Source organism: Tursiops truncatus, chromosome 2 (assembly GCF_011762595.2).
Source record: "Tursiops truncatus isolate mTurTru1 chromosome 2, mTurTru1.mat.Y, whole genome shotgun sequence".
Classification (NCBI taxonomy): domain Eukaryota; kingdom Metazoa; phylum Chordata; class Mammalia; order Artiodactyla; family Delphinidae; genus Tursiops; species Tursiops truncatus.
Genome location: NC_047035.1, coordinates 166481961 through 166505264, shown reverse-complemented (window position 1 = coordinate 166505264; position 23304 = coordinate 166481961). Strand labels below are relative to the sequence as shown.

The window sequence follows — 23304 nt, the reverse complement described above, 5'->3', positions numbered from 1 at the left end:
TGTCAAGGACAGGAAGAAATTTTCCTGGGACCCCTCTGCTGCTGCAGTGAACACCTATGGTGGTCTATCGTAAACGCTGGGCAGGTAATTTCAATGCTGCTTGGGTTAGCATGGGAATTGGAATCTCTTTACTATTACAGATGCAAAAAATATCAGGGGAGGTATGGGAATGGGGACATCTTCAAAAATCTCATCTACATTGGGGTAATATTGTTTTTACAGTCAAAACAAATCTCTTTCCTCATTTAGTCTTAAAATACTCACGTACACCCATGATGTAGATATGTGTTAATTGCAGCTCATGGAAGGCCAGAGGAAAAAAAAAACCCTCTCTGATGTCCTTTTGGGATGAAGAGATTAAAACAATAATAGCGGCTTAGGGACTTCCTGGTGGTCCAGTGGTTGACACTCCACGCTCCCAATTTAGGGGGTGTGGGTTCAATCCCTGGTTGGGGAACTGAGATCCCACATGCCGTGCGGCACAGCCTAAAATAATAACAATAGTAGTCGTAGTAGTAGTAATAATAATAATGATGATGATAGCAGCTTCATTTCTCTCTCCTTCTACTCATCTCCCTACCTATCCCCTACTGCAAACTTCCTCTAAGAATTAACTGGGAAGGTAAGAATAAAGAAAAGAACTGAGTTTATTAAGTCATTTCTAATCAGAGTTTTCTTCAAATAAACAAGGACAGATGTTAAGCCCGGTGCTTTTTTCCTCAATGGACATTTTGATATATGTTGCTGAGAATTGTCAGTTTCCATGCGGTGGCAAATGGTGTCAGATTTGTACATCTGCTTGAATCATGGACCAGGAAACACTATGTGAGGTACAAAAAGAACTGCCATTCTAATCACTGGAGCCTGGGTAACATCAAGATCGTGAAAGAGCCTGTAACTCACTCTCCTCTGAAGCCAACAGAGTGAAATGAAGAGATGCTTTTGATATTTCAGGGTCACAACTTCTCCTCCATCTATCAAAGGCTAATTTTGAAGGTTCTTGTTTATTTGAAACATCATGAAAGATCTTAGGTTCTAATATCTTTAAGGGGTTCCCTGGGTGAAGTGCCATAAAATGCAAGCAACCACGTATGAGGAGTCTAATGCCAAGAGACGTTGGGATGCGTGTGGCTTTGAAAATGAAAATATTATTGGGGCATCAGTAGCTTCTCACAACATGTAGACTACATCACTAGCCATAGTCTTTCAAAGCTTTCAGTCTAGCTTACAAATCTTCCAGTCAATTTAAATAACATTTATTAAAAGCTAAGTGTCATGAGATGGAGTTTGGGGGTGGGGAGAATTGGAAAGATTTCATGGCATTAGTGGTTCTCAGATTTGTGGTTTATAGGAAAAATGCAGTTAGCAGAGTTGCTAAGTCCTCCTCTTGCCAAATAAGATATCACTGCTATCATTTTAGAGATGATAGGGCATTGGTGAATGACAGCAACAATGAAATGCGTCAAGGGCATAATCTGAGATGAGAGACTGGCTTCCGCTGTACGAAACCCCTTCCTCATCGTGAACTTCTTATTCTGCTCCAAACTAGAGACATCTTCCATCTCCCTGGGTCCTCAGGCCAGAGTTTGCAAAACTTTGAATGGACGATCTTTCAGAGTCTCTGCAGGTCTCTAAGCCTGTGATCAGAAGACCTGTCTTTGCCCTCAAAGTGAAACAGAAAGACTAGATTCAAAGATGAGAAATGGCTGGAGAACAGTTTCAAGGCAACAGGGATGCCAGTGAGTGGCAGGTGACACAGATGAAACCCTTAGAATTTACTTGGGGGCCCGTGAGGGAGGCTTTGGGGGCAAGGTGAAACCGAGTCAGGGCTTTTCAGGGGTAGTATTTTCTTCTAATGAAAATGGGAGCAGCTCCCTTGGATTGGGCTTCTGAGAGCAGACTAGGCAAGCCCAGCTGTGAGACAGGGCCATAGCACCCTCAGGAAGGAGCAGGCCAGATCTGGGGTGACCCGATAGATTCTGATATATTCACTTCCTTGGCCTTTGGTCTATCTCTATCCACCCTCTCAGTCTCCCACGTCAAAAGTTTTATCCCATCTTTGCTTTCACATGCAATCCTCTGCTCTCTCTATGGCAGAAAATAGTCCACTTGTAGTTATTTTGTCCTTTTAGAGCAATTTTTATTTGACATTTTCCTGGGACATCGCTAGTGTACCAATCCCTTGGGGGCTGGAAGAACAGGTTGCAGAATGAATGGCAAGCTGAAAAGGTGGTGACAGGAGCACAGAGTTACTCCCTAGGGCCTCCCAGCCTCCCCGCCCTGGCCTTTCCTCCATTTCATGGTGGAATTCAGCAGGTATGCCTGTTAGCCAACCAAGTATTCACAAGATGCTTCTGTAGCACCACTATTGGTGTTGAAGGGACTCGGCCCCTCCAGTTCTCCTTAAACTTGAACACTGAGCTGGTGTTTGCTTTTGTTTTGTGTCAATAACCGAAATAAATTAGAATTTTATTGTTGGACCACCAAGTCCATTAAATTATAATGGATGTGTGTGTGTGTGTATGTGTGTGTGCACACACTTCGATCTGTGTGGTTATATGTGTGTATGTGGGTGTGTATATGTCTTATATTAGATACATGATGTATATATAAGTGCTGTTTGTGCTATGAATTCAGTTTGACTTTAGATAATGGCTATACTTCTCTGAGCTTCCTTTGTCCCACTCATAAAATAAAGGCGCTGGATTAATATATGAAAACATCTGGCACATGGTAGCCTGTCAGTAAAGGTTAGCTGAATTAATTAATGCATCTAAGGACCCTTCCAGGTTTATAAACCTGTCATCTTAAACCACCTTCCACCTACATCTTTCCTTTGGCGATCAAGTGGTCCCACCTCATTTCTCAGCTGGGGAAATGGGCTTGGCGGAGAACAGGTCCCACACCAGGGGCAGAGCCGGTGACGGTATGGATGGAGTGCCTTCCACCTGTAGGAGAGCACCAGAGATCGGAGAGTCTTGTCAGGGCATGTGTGTGGTTAGAGGGCGGCCAGGAAGGAAGGGTGATGACACAGAAGCATAAGAAACAGACTCTGCCTATGATCAACATTGGGCAAGCAGAGGAAAATGCAGGAGAGGACGTTTCCAGCCTCAACCTGTTACGTACGAATACTGCTGCCCAAGAGAAAGTAGGGAATTCAGAGGTCGCTGAGCACCGAAGGAGACAGCAAGAGCTGGTTTACAGAATTCACGTACAATTACCAGCGTTAGTACAATAACGAGATTTGTTGCACGCTATTGGGTACAAAGCACCACACAAACTGCTAACATTTTATTTAAGCCGCACAAGAATCTGTGAAGATTACTGTTATAACAACGTCCGTGAAGATGCGAGGAGTTTCGGGAGATTCTTCCCAGCCTGAGGGAACAATGGAAACCAAGGCACGAATGTCGAGGTGTTCCCTCTATATTTGGCTGGTGTCCACCGGTTCCCCTATAAGCAATATTGAAAATTTCCAGAAACTTCATCTCTTATGCCCTCCCCCTCCCCTCCATTTGTCTGCTTGAAGTATCAATACTATCTCTTCACTCCAGAATAATACCTTTAAGGGCATCTCAAGCCCATAGGGCAGCCTGGACCTGATAAGGCAAATCAGGATACATTCCACCAGTTAAATCCTCGTGACGTTATAGCTTTTAACCTGCCTGCATTTCTTAACCTCTAAAAGCACGGGAGGAAAGCCCCCAGACACGTGATACCTCCCAGAATCACAACCCAAAGAGGTCCAGCAATAACCTCGACACAATGGAAGATACACAACAGCCCACGCATAGCCCGCACGTACGTTATACGGTGTTGCATTGAGCACTGGCGTTGCGTACAGTTAGGTCCCAGCTGTCCTGAAATTCATGGGGGCCTCATTGGGCTTCCTGGGCACAGGCCATGGTCCATGGGTTTTGCTTTAGATCTGAGAATCCAGGCAATGAGATATTTGATATCATTATGGCATTACTATTATCATTTTAGTTGGGATCATTGTATTGAGGACTTGTTAAAAAGGATTCTTTATCTTTTACGGATTCACATGAAAATTATTTGGTGTTGGGAGGACACGATTGGGGGGAAGGATGGATGAAACAAGATTCAGGCTCCGAATTAGTGACTTTTGAAGCTGGGTGAAGCCTTCGTGGGAGGTTATTATACTTATTTTTCCCACTTCTGTGTGTACGTGAAATTTCCCATAATACATACATTTTTTGTTAAAGACTGGGTCTGACTGAAGGAGAAATCAGAGTGGTCAAGCAATATCCTGCAGAAGCGACTGTGGGAGTAAGAGATTTTTTCCCAGCAGAGATGCTCTGAGTCTGTGACAAGTGAAGGGCCTTTGATACAGGCAATTCCCTAGAAATGAGCCCCTCACACGGCCTGCAAAGCCGGAAATACACATCCAGAGCCTGAGATACGTCCACGTTTACACATTTATTTGGATTTAGAGAAACAACACATAAAATACTTTGATCATACACAAGTTTATATTTGGTAAGAAGAACAGGTTGCCATGTGTTTATAGTTTTTATTGATTTCTGTCCTTAACGGAGCGATGCTGGGGAGATGTCAATGTCCTTTGGAAACACTGACTGGGGACAGGACTTTGGCACAGGTAACTAATCAATACACAGCATTTGCACTTAGCATTTGAAGACAGGAGGGCACGTGCAAGATGATACCCGCTGTTAGGTTCCTGAGTTCCTTGTCCTGCTGCTATATTTACACCCGTGCTTTCTTGGTCCGTATTCTGAGGAGTAGCACCTCCTCCCAATCTTAGCAGGGACAGCGCCTGCAACGTAGGCTGTTTGTGACCCTCCATACTGGTTTCCTCTGTTCTTGGAGACACTGAAGTAGCATCCTCCTTGCATTTTGTGAAATCCCACAGTTCTCAAAGGAGATTTCTCAGCAGCGAGCGGAGCCGAGGGTATTCCCTGTGAGAGCTGAGGTGCAGGGCACACTTTTAGCAGAGAGAGGGCGGGTGAGAGGGTTATGGGCACAGATGCGAACATGGTTCTCAGAAAATCAGTACGGCTACCACACGGGAAAAGACACATCAATAATATATTGCACAAGCTTTTACAGCAAAACATGTTGATTTGCAACACTGTAAGTTCAGATCTAAAGTGCACAACCCCATCTGAGGTGACGAGACAGTACTAGCAGTATAATAAAGGCAACACAGTTACACACACAACTGATTTCCTTTTCTTTCCTCACGTCCTTGAGACAGTTCAGGAAGTCAATACCATTTATGTGTCTCCGATGGAGACATACCACACTTTTTTTTCCAAGTATTTAAAAATAATAAACACAATGTTGCTACCTGAATGAAAACGGCCATGTCAATTGTGAATAAAGCTAAAGCCAAACTCTTCTAATATTTGTAAAGAATATGGTCCCACATAAAGGCCTCTGGCGCTGGGAATTTGGCTGAAGTTCAAAACAATCTCCCTTCCTTCCGTCCTTCCTTCCTTCCTTCTGTCCTTCCTTCCTTCTTTCCTCCCTCCCTTTGTCTTGAGTAGATTACAAACTTACTTTAAAGAATATTTATTAAGCTACCGGGACTTATCAGGCTTTTATTTACCTCCTTCCCTGGGCTATGGCTGGTAGCTTTTCACTGCATAGGATTGAGGAAGGCTCCCAGCAAACTTGGGGACGAACCTGGAAGGGGCAGGGGGTCGGGGAAACAAGCTCTGGGTAAAAACTCATTTGCTGGAACTTCAAACACAGGCACAAATGTTCCTCCTTTAAGTTCTGTCATACCATCAAGTGAAAAAGCAGCCGCTTCTGATAGAGAATCTACAACCCTAGATAGAAGCATCCTGGAGTAGAGAGGGATCTGTCCAGATCAGGGCACTGGGCTTCACCGTCTCCTCCAAGCAGGATGGCGGGTTTGATAATTAGTGTCTCTGCCTCTGAGATGGGGTCTGTGGCCTGAGGCTCACAGTAGGTGGGCAGTTGTGTGCTTATTCTCAACAGCTAATTTCTAGAAAGGAGAGGAATGCTTGGTCATTAGACCCAGCCTAGAATAGGAGCCTTGTTCCTTCATGAAATTCTGGGGCACAGATAAAGCTTTTTCTTCTAATAGTCATAGGGAATCCATTTGCTTCCTACACAGAGAGGGCCCAAAGCCATGTTCATCTCAAATATCAACGTTTTCATATGTAACCTGGGAGAGGGAATGTAGGGGCAAGCTCAGGAAGCTTTCAGGTGGTTGGATCCCGTGGTCATATTAGAGGCCTTTTCTCTTTGACGAAGGATGGGGTCCTCTTTCCTCCCTCATACACCTACCATCTTCCTGACCACTGCTCTGACTGGGGCACACAGAAAGGATGAATGTTCCTAAATGTGCGTCCGCAGTCTGCACATATGGGTCCACTACCTCTCTGACTCTGACAGTCTGTGCCCCATAAATATCTATGGGAGCTCTCGTTAGCTCATGTCTCTCCATCAGGTTTGCAGGGGCAGAAGGATGCTTTTAAAATATTATTTTGAATTCTAAGGAGCATATGATCTCTACATAGTCTGGTCACTTTGGGTCTTGATGGGAGACAGATGATAAAAGAAGGTCTTAAGAGGCTGTCTCCAAATTCTAGGTGAGGAGCTCATTTCCTGAGAGGTAAATAACCACTAATGGAGTAGAAATTAATTATTGGGAATGCCAGTCATGGGGAGCTTAGCAGGAGAGACTTTTGTGGGTCGGAATGGGGAGTGAATGGGAAAGAGCAGTGACCCGGGAGGGGAACGACTCCTTCCTGGGCAGGGACACTGTGGCATTCAGGATGACATCATTATTCTCACACAGAGATCTAAGGCCAAGTTTAATTTTCTGGGCTCACCACATCTGGAGTGTGTTTCATTCCTCTGCTCGGGCTGATTAGATTTTATTTTTATTTTCTCTAATGAATCCAAATGACTTAATAAAAGAATACTGTTTGGGAAGATATCTCAAGAACCAGCATCAACCTTCTGTTCTAAACAGGCTGAACTGGAAAGCAGAATAGAGACGATGACCCTAATTTAGTCTAAGATGAAGCACGGCTGTCATGCCTACTGAGCGGGTCTACTAAGGTCCAATGGATGGAAAACTTAAATGGGAAGTAAGTCTTACTGTCGAGCTAACCAATCATTTTAAAGAACTTGCAGTATCCTTTTGTGTCTGTTTTGTAATACTAACTTTAGAGATGTGATAAGTCATAAAATGAACAGAAAGAAGGCATCATACCTTTTAAGAATTTTGTGGGCCTATGTTTCAAAATAACTTTGCTAAGTGTTTTATTGTGCCTCCGTTAAAAGAAAGAGAAAAAAAAAAATCTGGCTGAGTTTTTAATATCTGCCCCTGCAGTTTGTATAACCCATATAAAATAAAAATCTATATGTTACAAAATAGGATTTCTTTTTAATATATATATTTTCCTTTTGTAAAATTATATGTATTTAAATATATTTGAAATGTTGCTATAGGTAAATTAGAATTTTTTTTTCTAATACTATGAAAAAGGCAAGAGTTTTTTTATTGTCAGCATACATTTTATATTTACTTTATCCTTTTCACTGCACCCCAGAGAACCTTTTATGATTCAGGGGCAATTTGGCACTATTCAACCCTACTACTCTGAAGTGAAAATAAAGTTTGATTTGCACACTATATTAAAAGTAAGGGAAGTATTTGTAACAATTTTAAGCTTTTCCTTAGTGATTAGAACACAGCCTTTTGTCACTAATTATTAGAGAGGTATTCTAAACTTAAGAAAGGATTTTTAAAAGGAGCAATGTTTGTTTTTGATTTTTAAACTGTACTCTACTTTGACACCACAATACAGAAATAGATTTACTTTGGAACAAACTACAAGTACATTTACACAGTGTGTGACAACTTAATTGTCTACCTAGAGAATTGAAACAGCTTAGTGAGCTAGGTTATTATAAATCTTGTCCAAGGCGTTCTATTTCTTCAATCAGGAAGTCAATGTCTTGGTGAGTTGCTGCGGGGTTTGAGATGACCACGCGGAAGAAATTGACCTTGTCTCCCAAGGGCTGGTAGCTCACCATTGTGGTCCCATACTCCATCATTCTGGCTTTAATCACTGGAGCCACCTGCGGAAGAGACCAGACCACGACGGTGACTGTTTCTCCCGGGGACTCTTCCTTTCATGAAAGAACCCAATACCAAGTAGCGCTTTTAGTTTTTAACTGAACAGTCAGAACCATATTTGTCATCCCTTGAAGGAACTGCCTCTCACTTTTCTTGGGATCAGAGGGCTGGAGCAGTGTAACACCTTCAAGATCTCGAAGGTGCTAAAAGGAATAATCAGTGGTAGGCTATCATCAGGAGCTTGACATCTGTTTTTTTTTGTTTGTTTTTTTTTTTGCGGTACGCGGGCCTCTCACTGTTGTGGCCTCTCCCGTTGCAGAGCACAGGCTCTGGACGCACAGGCTCAGCGGCCATGGCTCACGGGCGCAGCCGCTCCGCGGCATGTGGGATCTTCCCGGACCGGGGCACGAACCCGTGTCCCCTGCATCGGCAGGCGGACTCTCAACCACTGCGCCACCAGGGAAGCCCTAGTTTTTTTTGTTTTTTTGTTTCTTAGGCGCTTGACATCTTGACTTTCTACTTAGTGTTTTGGGAGACCAAGAAGAATCTGATGTTGGTTCCAAGGCTAAAGAACTTGGCAATACAACATTTGGGGGATGGGTTTTTTTCCCCCTCATTGGAAGTAACACATGGTTCACAGACTTCACATGGTTCATCTTACCAAGATGTAAGGCTCACTATCAAGTGATGTGTGAAAATAAGCAGACTTTTGAGATCCTAACGCTATTTTCCTTCTTGAGACCCTAAAGCTTCCTAGTTTCTTTTTATTCTCCTTTTGCATTAACTCAGTTTATAAAATGTTTTGAAATATATTACCTAATAATCATGAAGAATCAGCTGAGGCAAAAAGCTGCACCCAGAAGGATTTAACATTACAGAAGCAGATCACAGACACGATTTTACCACATTTATGCCAGATGGATGGTTACAGCCCTTGGTCCTCTATTGTATATGAATTTAAGTTCAAACTCCAGTTCAGCACAAATGCCTTTTGTCACCAGCTCTGAAGACTCATCCAGTGCCCACCCAAATGAATCTGCAGCTCTGACAAGACCTACTTATTCAATAGCCCTTGGATGTACCACACATATTTTTACCCCTTCACACCGATCCTCAGTCTCACCATGTCACACTTGTTCTATTTGCTTAGAACTCCTTTTCACTTCCAGTTTGTATCCTATGCAGATTCCAAGGCTCCACCACAGTCCTACACCCACTAGGAAGACTTTCCTGACTTCTGCAGTCCATTAGCATATTTTCTCTAAGTTGTAAGTACAAGATCCTTATCCACAGATTCTGTCTATATTCTAATTTCCTATCATCCCCTCAGTTATAAGAAAATACACTTCATCTTTGTACTTCAACTGTAAGCTCCTGGAAGGCAGGGACAGTGTCCTTCACTTCTTTTATCAGCACAGCACTGTGTGCACATGGAGGGCTCCCTGAGTCCTTATTGACTATAAAAAGTGGCATAAGAGGAAGAGCTCCTAGGATGAGGCATACATTTTAAATTATGTCCAACTGTATGCAGGATCTGTCCACATATTTCACCACTGGAGTCTGTAAATATAACATTGATCTTTTAGGTTCGTTGCTGCAAATACCTAACCAGGAATGTACATGTGAGGGAAGCTTTAGACTTATGTTAGATATTCATAGTCAGCAACTCAGTTCAATATGGGAACTATGCCTTCTATCACAGTTGTATTCATTTTCAATGAAGGATAGATTCAAATAGAATGGTGTTATAAACATGTGACTTTTGAATATCAACACTTAGATAATCATTGGTTTGCAATGAGGTTTTAATCCTCAAAGTACTCAGTGTGAAAAATCAACATGGTTCCCCATCAGGCCCAATTATTTGTTAGTTATGAAAGCCAGAGCCAAAGCCAGACCTGACCTTCACGTTCACTTCACCTTCACTTCACATCCTGAACCTACTTTCCTCACCTAAAAATGAATGTGGATGATGATTCCAGCATTGAGGTTTTCTGATTCTAGATGAACACATTCTTACATCCCCTTCTGCTCCTTCCTTACTCCACAAGGAGGTAATGTAAGGAGGAATGCTCCTGTTGGGTTGATCCTCTTTCACCCAAAGGATTAACGATGTATGCAGGGCGTCAGGCTCATGCCGGGGAATAAATATAAAAAAGAATTTAAATATTTCAAGACTGGGATTAAGTTCTGAAAATGGATCTACTAGAATAATGTAGCCTAAGGACATGAAATGTATCACTTTGTGCTGTGAGGCGTGGCAAGTCAGTGTGTTCCTGGGAAGAGAAATCCCAGATTAGAAAAAGAATTCCAAATCCATGCGTCTGCAGGAATTTGAGGAAAAAGGTCACATAACTGTTCCTTAGTTTTATTTGTGCAATAAATCATGCTTGCTCTTTAGCATGACAAAACAGTGATAATGCTTTACTCAGTGAATTAAATTCTGGTTTCGTTTTCATAGGCAATCCAAGTAAGAATACACAGGAATGGGATTAATTATTAAGGACATTCAACACCAATTTTTGAAATAAATGCAGATCAGAAGTCAAAAGACTGACGGTAACAGCCATCATCCCAAACAGGTTTTGGCAGAAAGTAAGATTGAACCTCCCCGCCCCCCCCAGTTCCTAAAGCTAGCTGGGTTGGCAGAAATCACAGCCATCTAAATACATATGGCTTCTGGTTGCTTCCAGAAAATGCTGCCGAACTCAAATTAGCAGGAACACGGAACATCTACTTCACTGCACGATCACTAACTACAAGTTAAGAAGGAAAATAAGAATCTGACTTTTCTGACGAGTATGTAGCATTTTAATTTTTTTCTAGACTCTTTTTTGGGGGTCACATTCTTGGTTTTGCTGAATAAAGGAAGTCAGTTAGGAAAAAGGGGGCTGTGTGTTGAAGAATTCACTGAAGGCTCAATCAACAAGAGCTCTTTGGGGGATGCCTTAAGAGTTTTAGGGTACCATTGTATCCTTTGTGCCATTAGCTTTTTCAATCCTTTAGAAAATAATAACCAGGGAACTCTTCCATAATTTAAATCCACATTTGTTTCCTCCAAAGAGGGCTCAGATTAAAGCATCATGAAATAATCTCACAAAGATATCACAGAAATGTATTTCTCACTATGTGTTACAAAACCTTTTTGTTTTTACATCGTGGAAGGCTGAGAGAAATTTTGAAAAATCAAAAAGCAGAATAACCATAAATAAGATATTTGAAAACATTAAAGTCTCACCAATTAAATTTCCCATTACATTTAATAACATAGGCTTTAAAAAAGTCACTTTATATATGAGGCCTATCTACTTCTTTACAATGTACTTTTTTTTTTTTTTTTTTTTTGCCGTACGCGGGCCTCTCACTGTTGTGGCCTCTCCCGCTGCAGAGCACAGGCTCCGGACGCGCAGGCTCAGTGGCCATGGCTCACGGGCCCAGCCACTCCGCGGCATGTGGGATCTTCCTGGACCGGGGCACGAACCCGTGTCCCCTGCATCGGCAGGCGGACTCTCATCCACTGCACCACCAGGGAAGCCCTACTAATGTACTTTTTGTAATACTTTCTATAAACTTTTATTATTGTTTATTAGTATTTTTTATTGAGGTATAGTTGATTTATAATATGTTTCAGTGATTCACAATTTTTAAAGGTTATACTCCATTTATAGTTATTATAAAATATCGGCTCTATTCCCTGTGCTGTACAATATATCCTTGTAGCTTATTATTTTATACATAGTAGTTAGTACTTCTTTACTTCCCTACCCCTATCTTTTCTCTCCTTACCAATGTACTTTTAAATCTACTGTTGACCTTCTGAAAGGCCATCAGTCAGTATAGGACTATAAAATCTGATAGAAGAGATGCAGATAATGATCAAATATAATAAAAATTAAAATTCAAGAAGATGATGAAGAAGAAAAAGAACCAGAAATACAAGAGGTGACCAACACAGTAAGTCCCCTACATACGAACGAGTGCCATTCCGAGACCACATTTGTAAGTCCAATTTGTTCGTAAGTCCAGCAAGGTTAGCCTAGGTACCCAACTAACACAATTAGCTATATAGTACTGTACTGTAATAGGTTTATAACAATTTTCATACAAATAATACATAAAAAACAAACACAAAAAATAAAGAAAACATGTTTAATCTTACAGTATAGTACCTTGAAAAGTATAGTAGTACCGTACAAGAGCTGGCATACAGGGGCTGGCACTGAGTGAACAGGCAAGAAGAGTTACTGACTGGAGGAGGGAGAGGAGGTGGGAGATGGTAGAGCTGAAGGATCGTTAGCAATAGGAGACGGAGGGCAAGCTGCAATTTCACTCAAACCTGACGATGGAATGCACGTTCGCATCTTTGAAAGTTCACAACTTGAAGGTTCGTGTGTAGGGAACTTACTGTATGCCGCCTGGGACTCTTGTCTGATGAACACCTGCAGGACATCTCCTTGCCTCCTGCCTTGGTCTAATGCGTTTGTATGTGGTCCCGTCCCCATGGTGGTCCTGTCCCCATGGTGCCCCTGGCCTTCTGTGTCCACTTTGCCTCAGTGGCAGTGGGCCATCTGCACACTCACAGTTCTGACTGGAGCAGAAAATGCACCAACCAGATTCTCGTCTTTCCCTCCCTCAGGAAGCTGTGGCTGGGCTCGTTTTAGTGATAACCATTTGTTACCTATATGTCTGTCTTCAAGCCAAAGTGTGCACTGGGAAGACGTCTGTGATCCACTAGTAGGTTTCCTAAGTGTGTTTCCCTTCCCTATTCTGGAATATGTAAATGGCACGTTAGTTCAACAAATATTTCTCAGTGCCTATTGTATGCTGAGCCCTGTAGTGGGCAAGAGGCCACAAAGAGTAATTCCATTGCCTTGTTAGGTCCAGAATTTAACTTCTCCTGTGGCCCAGAAGACTCCACATTTCCTCCCATTTTGGGTCTATGTCAGTACTGACCAAGAGAGCTTTATGTAACCACACAGATGTTTTCTGTCTGCACAATCTGATATATTAGTCTCGAGTCACAAGTTAAAATGCGTCTAATGTGACTGAGAAGTGAATTTTGAGTTGAATTTAATTTTAATTGATTTAGATTTAAATAACTACATGTAGCTATTCTACCATATTGGACAGTGCAGATGATTTATTTCACCTTAGCGCTTTTCCCTCTGGGATTGTGTGTGCGTGTGTGTGTGTGTGCGTGTGTGTGCGTGTGAGTGTGTGTAGATCTTACTGGTCCCTGGACATTGTGTTTTAAGGGTTTCGCACTTAGTAAGAAACTTTTCTGAAACTCTGAAAAACTATTGACACAAGCGAACAAAAGTTAACCTTAATATTTTATGTGTTCTAATGTTTTCATTTCTAATTCTGAATTACTGAATTGACTAAAGCTGAGGATGATTTCTCCTAAAGACGTGCACATCTGTCATAAGGATGACATGCACATCTGTCATAAGGATGACATGCACGTTAAAGGTCTATTACATACACCGAGGTACAGATCAGAGGAGCTCGCGTCCTTACCTTAGAGAGGCGGCTCATTCTCTCTTCATTGTTGTCTAGAACACGCAAACTCGGAGGTACATACCAGAAGCAGACGTTTGTGTGCTGAGGCTACGAAAAGGAAAGTAAGATTCACGCTCAGCCCAAACTGGCAAGTTTGAAAATTCCAAGGACATTTCAAATCTATTCTGCAGCTTCCGGATACAATCCTGCTTTTCACATTTGTAATCACCTTTGGAGTGCCTGATTTTCACACCATTATACAGAGTTATTTTTTGTGACTTTGATTTTTACCCTCTCACCCCTGCTTCTCCCTTGTAATGGTCCCACTTACGTGGACAGTACATTCTTAACATCAAAAAATACTAGTGATAAGAATTGGAATGGGCTAAACTTTGGAGGATTGTAGAAATCAGAATACATACCTTTCCATCAAACACCATTTCATAACCTTCTCGGTTTTTGATGATATTGTATAAATACTCCGCCAGCTCCAAACACTTATCAATATGTGCTTCAAACCCAGTGGTCCCCTACGTGAGAGAAGAAGAAGAAGGCTTAGCAGGCTGAGAAAGGTGGGCGAGCTCTCAGGTGAGATGCGGGGACGAATCTCTCTGGACACTGGTGGCCTTTCTGCCCCTTCGGTCTCAGCTCTGCGCCAGCACTTTCCTGACATAAGACCGTGTTACTAGAGGCCTTCCTGGCAATGATCTCTCCTCTAATGCTCTCCCCGTCAGGTGCTTTTGTTCCCTTTCGCTCACCGCTCTCCATGGCACAATCCCTTTCTTTCCGAGCCTCCATTCCCCAGGCAATTATTTTGATCACTCGAGGGGAAAATTTGCCTCTGCCGCTCAGAGGAGTCATTATGGAAGTCATTAATGACCGGAGGGCTGGCTATCCTTTTCTTGTGGATAAGAAGCGTCGTCAGAGACACATCCCACCGCCAGGATGCCTGCTTAGTCCCTGCCCATCAGGTAAATTTGTCATTTCCAGACCCCACTTCTGTTCACCAGTGTACCCCCATTATAGAACGAATAGGGTAGGTGCTCAATGAGTATCTGTTGGACGAACGGATGACAGTCTCTTGAGGGGCACACAGACCTTTGTTAGCCCGTCATTCTGCAAAGCTTGTTAGATTTCTCCTTTGGGGATAAATGGCCCATCTGTCTGTAATGGGTGAACATTATCACAGAGGTCTTTTAGTTTCCAGCTCTTGGAAGCCCAGGATCTGGACTTGGGAAAAACAACACAACAGCCTTGGACTGGAACTATTTAACTGACAACAGGACACACTAGGGGATTACTTTTCAACACGGCTTTACGCCTAACTCCTTTGGTATTTGTGGAGTGCTCAGGGGAAGCTTAGAGAAACAGCTAATGCTCATCCCAGGAGCTTAGAACAGGCCTACCAGTGACTAATCCAAGCTGGCGTCTAGAGGAAGCAATTGTAACACAGATAAGATGGGCCCACTTTCCTGGTAACACAGTCCCATCGTCCCAGCCAAAGGGGGGTCTGGCAGAGCCAGTGACTTGTAACCTCTGAAACGTGTTTAAGAACAAGCTGCATTAAAGAGGTCTGATGCGTTCAGAAATTCATTTCTTTGGAGACCGCCACCCTTGCTGACTGGTTCCTGTTGACTCCAAGGACCCAGCTGATGCCTGACCGTTCAGGCCAGCACCCCTGCGCTCCATGAGTCTGTGAGTGCCAAGGATTTAGGATTGGTTTGGGCCGACCTGGCAGTTTGGGTCCACTTGGGATGGACCTTAGGTAAGAGGGAGGGGAGTTGATTGTTCTCCAAACTGGATCCTTTGGACCAGCCTAGAGTTGGATTTCATCTCGCATGGACCTGATCCAGTTTATGTCCAGGACCAGTATGACTCTGACCTTGTCCAACCATATGGCCTTGGCTAACCTCTCTGGTCACATGGGAATGACGGTGCCTGTCTGATTTCCCACCCAGAGACGTAGCAAGGTGAAATGAACACTCTGAAAATGAGTGTGATCGTATTGCAAAGGGAGTGGGGTTACCACGGACGGGAGGGGAGCCCTCCAGCCTTTGCTAGTCTGGGACTTCACTCTGGAGACGCTCAGGCGTACTCTGACTGCCCCCTCAGACGAAGGCTAAAGAGGTACAGGGGGAGCGACGCAGGAGCTCCGACGTGCCCTTTGAAGCCTGGGGCTCCTCCTTTCAAATGGGGTATTTATGGGGAAAAGATCTATATTTTATTTTCAAGGTTTTGCAGGTTTTTAGGAGATTCTCCAAAATTCATTCGTTTATCAAATGCTTGTTGAATCATTATATACCACACAGCTCTTCTTATGAAAATGACAAAGACACATATAAAACCTTATCAGGCATCACATCGCCGTGACCTGAGTCGCTGTGACGGAAGCTGAAGCTTCAGAGGAGCACTTGTGGGTGGAAGGCTGGATCCCAGCATCAGGCTACACTGAAGGAGCTTTGGGAGAAAGATGTCTTGTCTTATCCCTCACCCCCACACACCCAGGATGGGTTTAGAGGCGCCCACTCAGGCCCTCTCACTTCTCATCTGGATGGCAGCACCCTAATTTTCCTTCAGGCAACTGAGACTCCCTGCTAGCTCAAAATACGCCCTTTAGCCCCTGCCTGACCTTCCTCCTGGGATGTCCTTTTCCCAGCTCTGCTGGTCAAAATCCTAGTTATTCTACCATCCTGCTCATGACCCATCTCGAAGATCACCTCTTGATAAATCGTTCTTGGCTTCCAACCTAGGACTGAACTCTCCCTTCTTTAACTCTTCAAGGTGTGTCTGTGTTTCCTTTATAACCAGTTGTGTTCTGTCCTTTGTGATGGTCATTGGAGCGCTTCTCTTTCCTGCCTGGAGAACTGCAGCCCCCGGGCCCATTCAGCGCCAGGCACAGTAACAGATGCTCAGTATCTGCTTATTAAAATAAATTAATATCTTAGAGAGAAAGGGAACGTTCAGTCACTCAGCAAAGAGTGCCAGGCATTCCCCTTAATAGTTTTCTCCTGTTATTTTTTTTCCCTCAGCCATTTGCCAACCCCTCTGTTATCTACATTTTAATTACAGAGGCCAATCATAGAAAACTATAAGGAAATCTGACAATTTGCATAATCATATACAAACACGAAGATTTACGGAAAAAACTCAATAGTTACATATTAAGCCATCACTGCAGGCCTAAAAAAGGCAACTCCTTTTAAGATTTTTTGGGGTTTTTTTTATGTCTACCCATGAGTTTTAACCACTGAGGTTAAAGTCCTAGGATTCTCTAATAAAATTCAGACAAAATAAACGGTCTACCCTATAAGAACAGAGTTGAGGGCAGACACAGTGTCTTTGCCAGTGCAAGGCTTACAAATCATCCAGAACACCTACTAGCATCCCACATCAGGAGGCTCAATATTTTCTTTTTTGCATTAATCTGCTCCAGTCAAGTTGTCTTGGATTTAACATGACGGCCGTCTTCGGTGCATTTAGCTCCGTTTTCTATCAACCGGTGAAAGAACTGTAATTTATACTTAGGTCAATATTTTTCATGTGGTTTATCTTACTAAGGAGAAAATGCGGATTCACTGGAACATTGTATCCTCCAGGTGTATCTGATAACAGAGGGTTTGCTGATTAATGCCGCATTCCTCCTCATTACAGCAAGTCCCCTAGAAGCGAACACGTTCTGTTCCGAGAGTGCATTCATAAGTCCAATCTGTCCATAAGTCCAACAAGGTTAGCCTGGGTACCCAACTAACTCAATCGGCTATATAGTACTACTGTACTGTAAAAGGTTTATAATACTTTTAACAAATAATACATAAGAAACAAACACAGAAAATAGTACTGTACAGTAAAGTACACAAAAGCACAACCACTTGTAGAGGATTCACGCACGTGACAAGGTACACCAGACACGTGAACTAACTTACGTGATTGGACATGTGAAGGCACATTCGCATCTTTGAAAGTTTGCACCTTGAAGGTTCGTATGTAGAGAACTTACTGTACTGCTTTGGCAGATGCAAAATAGAATGACATGGCCAACTCTCTTACGGCTCTCCTTAGGAGTGGGTACTTCTCCTGCCCTGTCTGGCATTACTACAGGGTTAGGGGTGTTGGATTGTAATTATCCTCACCCTTGATGTGGACTGTAGGGCTGAGCTTATTACTTTAATAATTATTATCACTTCATTTTTTAAAAAGGCAGCTTTAAGTTGAAAGACAATGAACGTTTTTCCCGTTTAGCTGTCTAGACACTTAAGGGTTTGCATAAGGAATTAAAAAAATATGTGTCGACGTCTTCTAAGTAACTCAAATTCTCACTTGTAATTCTTCACTGTCATCTATTTCTGCATTTTAAGCATAAATAATGTGTTGACTTTCATTAATTACCAAGTTATCAGTGTGTCTTCATTTTTGTTCACACCTTATATATGAATGTTAGAAAATGAATTATTCCTTTATACAAACATGATGTACATGAAATAATTACTTTAAAATATTTTAAATTCTGGATGATGATAATGTATAATATTAAACTATTTTTCCATGCAAAAAAAAAAAATGTGTCCATAAGTTACGTAGCCACTGTGATTTTTCTCTTTCTCTCTCTCTCGTTACCCCCTCTTCTGGTGCCTGTATTTCAGCCCTTTAGAAACTGGATGCTTTGCCTTTATTTCAAGCTTCATTTGGTCCTGCTGTTTAATTCACACCTGACGTCCTCCGAGTGATTTCTCTGAGAACCAGCCGGCTGCACCACACTGGCAGGGAGGTTTCCGATGGAAAAGCAGCAGCAGGAACCGATGAACAGTGTCAGAAACATTTTTGTATAAATATAGCTAATGATCATCATTTTAATAAAAACACCAGGGGAACAAGAGACAAAAAGAGTGATACTGGACAATGTTTAGAGACCAAGCTCGCTTCAACGTACTAGCTGATGTCTACCTTTGTCATTTTACAATTCCCACAAATCAATGAAATGAAAAACCGGCTCGTTTTAAAACCGCCTGAGAGGGCTTCCCTGGTGGCGCAGTGGTTGGGAGTCCGCCTGCTGATGCAGGGGACACGGGTTCGTGCCCCGGTCCGGGAAGATCCCACATGCCGCGGAGCGGCTGGGCCTGTGAGCCATGGCCGCTGAGCCTGCGCGTCCGGAGCCTGTGCTCCACGACGGCAGAGGCCACAGCAGTGAGAGGCCCGCGTACCGCAAAAAAAACAAAAAACAAACAAACAAAAAAAACCAGCCTGAGAGTACACCAATAATCTACGTTCTCGATTGATTTATTTTTGCCAAATGAAAGTGTTATTGCTTACCGCATGAGTCTTGCCTTGGGCGGTGGGGACCAGATACCTATCCTTGTCAGGCTCTCAACTTTCAAAAGAGGAAAGGGAAGGGGTCCCCTGCCCAGCTCAAGGGATTTGACCTCACTCATCACCCACCTTTGTGGGGCAGTAACTCACCTTGGGCCTCACTCCAGGTAGCTGTCTGATCCTTAGCAATACTTAGAGAAAACTCAGCCGGGGCAAATACCATCATGGAGGCTTGTTTGAAGACCATGTAGTCTAGCCATCCTCGGAAACCATCTAAGAGTTATTTGTGCATTGAGCAAAAGGCGTGTGTCCATATCATAGTTTTTAAGACAGTCTTTCTAGTTAAACTGCCCTTTTCCAGGATGGGTTTAAAGAAGATTCCATAAGACAGTTGCTGACTGCATTGTTTCACTCCCAAGCCCCCTCTTTTTCTTGTTAGCCACCCGCCTCTCTGAACTGTTTGAGTCGATTCAGTTTGCTTTGAACACTTTTATAAACACCGGCATATGGACTGGGTGCTGTGGACGTGGGCCATACCTCTTTACACAGACCTGAGGAAGGACCCATTCGGTGGTCTCATGCAGCAGACCAAGTTATTTGCTTGTTCCTATGGTGCTGAACCTGTTACCTCTTTGTGTAGGCTACTTAGAAAGCTGAGAGCCAAATTTGTGGACCATTTCCCAAACACACAGGACCTCAGGGCATGCCAGCTTCCCTCTCATCTCTCCCTTTGTCAGGTTTCTCTCACGTACTATGTTAGCAGTTGGATTTTTCTAGCAGTTGGGTTTTTCCAGTGTCCCCGCTGGCTTTGGCCGTTGCCTCCCATGGGAGATTAATGAAACCAGGTGGAAGGTCACTGATTTGTGACATGTAAGTTAGGAATCTGGCCAAAATGAAAAATAGGATCTTTGACCCTTCCAGCCTGCTTACATTTAACTGCACACATATGCTCTTTGAAAGCTATAATTAGGTCCAGCCAGTGGCGCACACCATTAGTTACAGAGTTCCATTTCTGAAAGAGGGGTGATCATCTACCATTAAATTCTGAGGTAAACAGAGAAACTGAACCAAAAGAGGTCGCTAGGTAGTTCCAGAGTTTTTGAAAAAAGCTTTATAACTAGAGGTTACCCTGTGAAATGTCAAAAATAAACTATCGTGCTGGGTTTTTTCTTTTTCCTTTTTATTCTCCAAACAAAAAGGCTGCATTTAACCTGCCCAACGGATCAATCACTGGGTAAAAAACAAGAGCTGGGAGAAGAACAACAATGAAGCACTTCTTAGGGATCCAGAGGTTCTGCCGTATAACGCAACGTGTACTGGTGTTCTAGGTGAGCGAGCATCAGAAGCAATTAGGTTTAAAAGAAAGAAAACACTCAATGGGTTTTCTTATATTCTTGTCCGTGTAGATAACTAGAGCTAGGATTCAAGACACTTAATCTTGGGTAAATAATTTTCAATTTGCAAATCAATTTTTAACATGTCATCATAAGGGTCACCAGATATAGTGTCTGTTTTTAGTCGACATTCAGCCGATCCCAGCGTGCTCACCTTTGCTCTCCACATTAGCCAGAGTTTAAAAACATCAACGTGACGTCCACACTGTAAGGCCTTATCTCCAGTGTCGTAGGACAGGTCGTAGTGTTTATCTTGCTGAAAGAGGTAGGAGGCCTGCATCTGGTTGCAACTCTGCATCAATCCCTAGAAGAGAAGAGAAAACTTAGGAAACTCTGCTGACTTTATTAGGTATTCTATTAGATTTACATTGTGATGGAAATTATTAATTAAAAAAAATAAAAGAAAGAGGCACTGAATATCCTGGAGAAAGAATCAAATGAGAAAAAAAAATGAGGCCAATATCTCGACAGGATGGGCTGTAGTGATAGGTCAAGTCTATAGGATAAATGGCTAAGGGTCAGCTGTCACCAGAGGTTAACAACAGGGCATATATGTACTTTTACTCTCCTTTTTAAGAGAAGGCATTTATCTTTTTTAAATTTTGTTGATTATTTTCCTTAAGATTTACAATACCCTTTATTGTGGCTGGTTATTAATAATTCCCATCTTACAGATGAGACTGAATCTCAAAAACTTTATGTAAGCTGCTCTGTAAATTACACCTAGAAATGGAACAGTTGGGATGTAAATCCAGGTCAGGCGAATTTCAGTGAGAAGGCATTTATTTTTAAAAAATCAATCAGAGTATAATGTTCATTGGGAGAATATCCTGATGTTCTGGTTTTGTTGTAAGCAAACTATTTTGGAAACTCTTGGGTTTTGTAAAATATTATTGGTGTGATTCTTCTACTGTTTCGTTCATATTTAGTTCAAGTACTTTATCATTTAGCTATAAGGGTTTGAGTTCTTTATGGATATCATAGTTTTTAAGACAGTTCATTGCTATCGTTTTTATAAGCTAAAATCTAAAAAAATAAAGACATTGCTACTCTGGGGTCTTCAACAGGGAATCTTTCAGATGTCACACTCCTCTCTCAAGAGTGGTTAAAGCTTGAGCACTGTGGGTTTTTGTTTTTTTTGTGTGTGTGGTACGCGGGCCTCTCACTGTTATGGCCTCTCCTGTTGCGGAGCACAGGCTCCGGACGCGCAGGCTTAGCGGCCATGGCTCACGGGCCCAGCCGCTCTGCGGCATGTGGGATCTTCCCGGACCGGGGCACGAACCCGTGTCCCCTGCATCGGCAGGCGGACCCTCAACCACTGCGCCACCAGGGAAGCCCGAGCACTGTGTTTTCATACTCATTTGCTAATGGTAGTTACAGTAGAAAGTTTCATTGTCAATTACCATTAATTTGCCCTTGCACCACGAGCTTACTATGGAAAATGGGTGGCAAAGTGATTGAACTATTCCAAAGACCAGTGAATGAATCATGTTCTCTGACTAAAACAGCATCATTACTCTGCTCACCACACTGCAATTTGTCTCGAACCACAGGAAGCCTTTGACGCTTTGCTTATCTACAGTGTGATTGTGATTTTACAGAAACTCTGGCATTTACTTTTTTCTTTCGTGACTCACGACAAGAGAAGAAAAGACTAAACTGTGATCACTTCGTTGAAGTTAGAAGTGAGAGCCCTTTTTAAAAGTTCTCCAAACTAAAACAGAAGGCAACTAAAATTTGATCTAGGTCCTGAAAGACCAGACCGAGTGTCCAGATGGTAGACAACAGAACTGGGCTCAGTCTTGTAGTCTGGCCTTCTTATTCGGTGGAATTCATCAAGTAATTTTTTCTTGAGACTAGTAGAAATTCAATACAATGTAATTGTAATAGAGCAGTAGAATGACATTGAATTGGACTCGAAGACCAACGAGACTGAAAATTGCAATTGGTGCATGTATTTTGTTTCACGGTCACAGAAACTTAGCACCATTTTCCCCCAGCCATGCGAGCTCGTGCTTAGGTGCCATCAGTCCTAAGGGAGACCACTCAGGGAGTGCAGAATCATGGACAGACCAGACCAGCTTCTACTGGGATAGGAAAAGCAACGCAAAGCACATGACCTCTAGAAGGTGGGACAGCGCCAGCCTCATTGTACAAAAGGATAAGTAAAAGTCACATAAAGGTGAGACAGTGTCCTGATTCTGAGCCATTATATCCTAAACTATTTAAAATACGTGAATAGCTGCTGGTTGTGAAACAGTTGCCATCAAAGAAATTCTCCTGGTCAAGTAAACTTTGGAAACTATCATAAATACCTTCGTTTTAAATATTTATAATATATATCAGCAACTGAAAGCTCTGATATGCCCTGAAGTAATGAAACTTGTTTTTAACACTTTAAGCTAATATATCCCACGCTTTTTGAAAACCGAGAACTCTCTTAACACAGAGTACTTAATACCATCTTATAGCATTCCTTCCCCTCCCCCTTATTTTTTTTTGGCTACACCACAAGGCATGCGGGATCTTAGTTCCCCAAACAGGGATCAAACCCGTGCACCCTGCAGTGGAAGCACCGAGTCTTAACCACTGGACCTCCAGGGAAGTTCCTATTCCTTCCCCTTCTATCTCTCTGTCCTCTTACTAATAAGTGTTTGCCCAATGTCCATTCAGTCACCTCCCCTGATGATGAATTTATTCCTACATAAGTAATTCATTACCGGTTGGGCAGCTTAATTTTCAGAAAAGCATTCCTTTTACTGATCCCAAGTCAGACCTCAAATCATGGTAATTCGGATTTTACCATCAAAGCTGTACTACCCAGTGTTACGAACCCAGCTCCCGGGAGCGTCAAGCAAAAACGAATCTCTCCCACTTGAGTCATTTATGCTGCAAAGGCTGCCTTCCTCTCGGCCCTTTACATTAAATTTTTTTAGACGAAACATCTTTAGTTCCTTCAACCACCTCTCCTCCATGTGAACTAAGGTTCCTCACTGTTCG

General features: G+C 42.7%; 1 protein-coding gene across 1 annotated transcript in view; it reads right to left on the bottom strand.

The window, feature by feature from the left end:
• Nucleotides 1-6935: 6935 nt before the first annotated feature.
• Nucleotides 6936-23304, bottom strand: part of GAD2 (glutamate decarboxylase 2) — a 66870-nt gene continuing 50501 nt past the window's right edge. The window contains exons 13-16 of the mRNA XM_004315833.4: nucleotides 20459-20608; nucleotides 14029-14136; nucleotides 13625-13714; nucleotides 6936-8106 (exon numbers count right to left, since the gene is read on the bottom strand). Coding sequence (XP_004315881.1) covers nucleotides 7933-8106; nucleotides 13625-13714; nucleotides 14029-14136; nucleotides 20459-20608 — 522 coding nt within the window. The 3' untranslated portion in view covers nucleotides 6936-7932. The remainder of the gene's footprint in view (nucleotides 8107-13624; nucleotides 13715-14028; nucleotides 14137-20458; nucleotides 20609-23304) is intronic.